Raw genomic sequence first — 4,727 nt, forward strand, 5'->3', positions numbered from 1 at the left:
CCCCCCCCCACACGCACACAATTGGTCCCCTTCCCCCACCTGATCCCTCATCAGCCTCTCCACAACCTCATCGCTGTTGACCAGCTGAACCATCATCCTATCCAGGGAGCGCATCAGGGAGCGAGCCCCGCTGCGGGACGCCGCGATCTGGGCCAGCATCATGCCGTAGAAATCCAGCAGGTGGGAAGCTGCCGGGAGGGTGGGTGGCGGTGTATGTTGAGTGCAGGTGCATGCGGGCGCGTGTGCGTGTGGGTATGCGGGTATCTGTGTGTGTGTGTGTGTGTGTGTTAGTGCGTGTGTGCATGTGTTTGAGTGAGTGTGTGCTTGATGTGCACCTGCATCCTCATGGCGTGGTGGTGGTGGCGACTGGCGAAAGCACCGGCAGGTGAGAGCACAGGGTGCAACAAAGCCAGGAGAAGTGGTCAAATCGGACCATCCCGCAGCGCCACCATCGGCGCCCGGCCCACGCGGCCGCGCTCGTAGTAGGTCGCAGCGGCGCTCTAAGTGGGGCCGCGGGCGGGCGAGCACGCAGGGTGCGGGTGCTACAAGGCGCCGGCGGGGGGTAAGTGGGGGTGGAGCGGGGCGCACCGGCGGCATATTTGCAGTCGGGCTCGTATAGGAGCAGCAGCAGCAGCGTGACCGCCTCCGTGCTGACGTCTGGCGGCATGGACGACAGAGAGAACAGCAGGCGGCGCAGGAGGCAGTCCTGTGTGTGTGTGTGGGGAGGGGGGAGCGGCGGAAGAGGTTTGGCAGCGGCATGCGGTGGGAAAGGGGTCGAGGGGCGGGGCGCGCATCATAGGGAGGCCAGGGCGCGCTGTTGGGCGGAGAGTGCGAAGGCCGGCGCAGGCCGAGGGCGCCGCAGGGGGTCGAGGCGGTCAACCGCGCCGCGCGCCGCCTGGGCCGCGGCCGCGCGCACCTGCTTCCCTAGCGGCGGCTGATACCTCGGCGCGGCCGCGGCGGGCACCAGCCGTGCACACAGCGCGCGCAGCGCGGCCGCGGCGGACGGGTGCGCGAGGCGCTCCAGCTCACTTAGGCCGCCCGCCGCCGCCGGCGCCGCCGGGGCCTCAGGTTGGGGCTGGGCCGGAGGCGGCAGGGCCGCCGAGACGATCGCGCACGCGACGGAGCGGACGGCGCCGATCCGGATCAGGGGCTGCAGCCACTGGCAGAGGGAGACGGCGATGGCCTGCTCGTGCGCCGCGTGCGCGCCGCCGCCGGCGGCCGCCAGCGAGCACGCTGCGAGGGACACATGCGGCGGGGGCTAGGTTGAGCTTGGGGTGCGGGGAAATGCGGAGCGCAAGACGATGGCCGCCAGCTGGTGCGATCGATCAGATTTGCAAGCCGTCACGTTGATGCCTCCAAGTGCAGCCTGACTCGACGTGTTGTTCAGGCAGCCCAGGCGGCGCAGAGCCACCAGGCTGGCACGGGGCCGCCGGGCGCGAGGGTGCGGGCGCTCACCCTCTATGGCGACGAGCAGCCGCGCCATGACCAAGCCGACCGCCGTCGTGACGCACTCCAGCAGCGGCGGGCTGAGCCTCGGCTGGTCCGGCGCCAGCTCACGCGGCCGGTGGCGCGGGCAGCAGCCTGCGGGCGCGGCGGGGTCCGGGGGCGGGCGCGGCGGGTTGGAGAGCGCGACAGGCCGCCGCACGGGCGCAGCAAAGCGTCGCACTTGGGAGTGGCGCTGGTGCGAGGAGTGGAAATGGGGGCTTCGCAAGGGTGGGACGAGCAGCAGCAATTTCAAGTGCCCTGAGGCAACTCCCAGCTCATGATTTAGGCAACCCTAAAGCGCGATGCGCCTGCCCGGCCGCCTCACCCTCCGCCGCCCAAGATGAGAGGTCCCCACAGTCGCAGCAGCCCCCTGCGGCGGCCACCGGCGCGGCGAGGTGGATGTCAGGGCGGCGCGCTGGGCAAGGGCGGTGCGCTGGGCAAGGGCGGTGCGCTGGGCGGGCACCGCGGTCGGTCGCACGCGCACGCTGGCTGGACAATTGCGGGCCGTGTGGCCGCCGCCGCACGCCTGCGGCCCGCCGACGTGACCCGGCCAGCCCCCTGCATCCGCCCAACCCCACGGCCCTGGCGCCCCCGAGTGCCGCCGGCACCCACCGCTGCCACTACGGTACTGGACCCAGTCGTGCGCCTCGTGGCCGCCTGCTCTGAAGCAATCTATGCAGACAGCGGCCGTCGGGTTGGTCTGGCACGTCTTGCATCGGTATGCGATCGTCCCCGCCGTCCACACGTTGCTGCACTGCGCGCCCCCCTCGGCCGGCTGCAGCGACGAGAGGAGCGCGGCGTGCGTCGCGTGGCCGCCGGCGCGGCAGAGCATCTGTTCGCAGCTCTGGGGCGGGGGGTTCGCGGCGGCGCGGGGGGCGGGGCGCCGAGGGAGGGGTCGGGGCCTGGCTGCGGTCGACTGCAAAGAAAGACAGCAGCCGGCATCCCGCGGAATGGATGCAGAGCCCAGCACATATCCAGGCTGCTTGCATGCATGTGTCGCAGTAGCAACATAACAAATGAGGGTTTCCGCCGCCCCCCTGTTGGCCCCAGCGCAGCGCAGCGCCCCGCTCGCCTGCAGGCACCCCAGCGGGTCCAAGATCCAGCGCGCATCCGGCGGAGGATGCTGGATGCCTATGCGGCGCGAGGTGCGGCATCGAGAGCGCGCATGGGGTAGTGCATGTGTGCCATTGCGCAAACAGCAGATGGAGTGCAGCATGCGGCAGCAGGTGCGACGGGTGCGGCACCGCTGCGGGCCCGTGCGCTCAGCGCGTGCTCGCCGCGGCCCACCTTCTGCGTGCATCTGGTTCTGCATGGTGACCTGCGCCTGACGAACAGCTCGGCCGCTCTCGGCCGTTCCGAACGATCTCAAACCTGTCGCATCATAGGCTTTCTGTATTATAAATTCATCGATCAGAGGATGAGACAAAAGTACGTGCAGTCCGAAGCGGAATGGCACGGTGATGGGGGTCGACCACGCCTATGCAACTGCATCATTGACGCCACTTGAGGAGGACGGCGGCGAAAGCGGCAGCGCTGATCGGCATCGACTCGCTGATTGCATGCACTCGCAACCAGCTGTTTCCTTGGCCTGATGGAGGGGTTTCGGCCGGTTTCAGTAGGGTGAGTCAAACCCTCGCGGTGATCACGTGACCAGCTGACATCAGGGCACTAACACAACGAAACCCGTGATGGATGCCTGAACTGTACATGCAAGCGGACAATCACTGGAAATTTCACTGGTGTTTTGTTCACATAGGGCCCCTGTCAAGAGGTGCAGTAGCCACTAGGTGCGGTAGGCACCAGAGGGCATGCGTGCTTCGAACCAGCCATGTTCCCCTGGAGTGGACGGCCGACATGGCAGCTGCACCTGGCCTGAGAGGGTGCGCATGCGCACCTCTTGGCTCGGCTGTCCATGCGCGCTGTCGCGAGCATCAGCGGCGCCCCCTCGAAAAAAGCGAGCTCGAGTGTGCCCTGCCACCCCTGACCCCTACCAGCTGGCCACCAAACGACAGCACCGCGCCTTAACAACAGGTCCCAGGGCCCACCATGCAGCACGGCCCTCGCTGCTATGTTTCCGCGTTGCTGCTGTCCTGGCCAGCTTGGACGGGTGCGCTCAGGTGAGTTCAACGGACCTGCGGCTGCAAAGCAAAGCACTGGGCCCCTGTCTGGTTACAGTCGAGCCCGCCATCGCTGGGACGAGGCAGTGGCCCCGGCGGCTTGTGGGCTGCCAAGGCGATTGGAAGTGTGGGAGCACCGCCCAGGGGCCGCGCGCCTGCCCGCAGAGGACGCCGGTAGAGCGGCCGCAGGCGGGCGCGCGGGCGGGGGCGAAAGGGGGGAGGGCGGAAGGAAGTACAACATTGGGCGGTCGCGTGGAAGCGACCTTGGGTGCGATGGGGGGCACGCTGCAACACGCGAGCGCAGACCCCGCGCCTGGGGACGCCCGCAGCCCATGCCCACAGGCATGGGCAAGCCGATGCGCTCCCCCGCAGCGTGCCGGGCCCGCTCATGCATTCTGCATGCGCCTGCGTTGACGTTCTCTTTCGCGGTGTCTGTTTCTCTGCTGCTGTGGTTGTTGCGCCCTGGAACCCTGCTAGCGGCGCGCCGTTGCGCTGTGCACAGGGCAGGCGTCATTGCAGTGTCGTGCGGACAAGAGAGACAAAGGGGAGGAAGACCGAAGCAACAGATTTAGCCCGCCCACCCATCCCCAGCCGGCCAGTCTTCCGAAGCAGCGGCGCCCGCGCATGATCAGTGGCGTGGGCGTGCGGTTGAGCGAGATGCCCATCCAAACGGAGCGAGCGCGCAAAGGGGATGGAGCAGCCCTATTTCTAGGCCGTGCGCTTGTCGTCGCCGCCGCCGCCACCAGCCCCCGCGCCATTCCCAAGCGCGTGCTGCGGCGGCGGCGGCGGCGGCGGCCGCCCCGCGCCCGGCCCCGGCGGCGGGCCCCACTGCTGCTGCATGTGCGGCGGCGCCATGGGGTGCGGCATGGGCGCGTGGCCGTACGCCATAGGCGCGGCCGCGTATGCAGCGGGGACCGCCTGCAGGGGCGGGCCTCCAGGGTAGGCGTACGCCATCGGGTATGCGCCAGCCATGGGCGGGGCCGCCATGAAGCCCGCCGGCAGGAACGCCGGCTGCGCCATCATGCCGTGAGGGTAGAACGCCGCGGGGCCTGGGTACGCGACGCCCATCGCCACCGGCGCGCCACCCGCAGGGCCCATGGCCGCGGGGCCGAGCCGCTGGTACCC

The 4,727-nt window shown here is 69.3% G+C and overlaps 2 protein-coding genes across 2 annotated transcripts in view; both read right to left on the reverse strand.

The window, feature by feature from the left end:
• The window catches only part of MNEG_12841 (hypothetical protein), a gene marked incomplete at both ends in the record, with an annotated part of 5,089 nt that extends 2,292 nt beyond the window's left edge, over positions 1-2,797 (reverse strand). Inside the window, 7 exons of the mRNA XM_014038686.1 lie at positions 40-188; positions 589-706; positions 917-1,233; positions 1,456-1,678; positions 1,841-2,329; positions 2,495-2,616; positions 2,773-2,797. Coding sequence (XP_013894140.1) covers positions 40-188; positions 589-706; positions 917-1,233; positions 1,456-1,678; positions 1,841-2,329; positions 2,495-2,616; positions 2,773-2,797 — 1,443 coding nt within the window. The remainder of the gene's footprint in view (positions 1-39; positions 189-588; positions 707-916; positions 1,234-1,455; positions 1,679-1,840; positions 2,330-2,494; positions 2,617-2,772) is intronic.
• Positions 2,798-4,310: 1,513 nt separating this feature from the next.
• MNEG_12842 (hypothetical protein) lies at positions 4,311-4,700 on the reverse strand (the record flags this gene model as incomplete). The annotated part of the gene is made up of 1 exon (XM_014038687.1): positions 4,311-4,700. The coding sequence occupies one exon, from the start codon at positions 4,698-4,700 to the stop codon at positions 4,311-4,313; it is 390 nt and encodes a 129-aa protein (XP_013894141.1).
• Positions 4,701-4,727: the final 27 nt, after the last annotated feature.

Source organism: Monoraphidium neglectum (genome assembly GCF_000611645.1).
Source record: "Monoraphidium neglectum strain SAG 48.87 unplaced genomic scaffold scaffold03468, whole genome shotgun sequence".
Lineage (NCBI taxonomy): Eukaryota > Viridiplantae > Chlorophyta > Chlorophyceae > Sphaeropleales > Selenastraceae > Monoraphidium > Monoraphidium neglectum.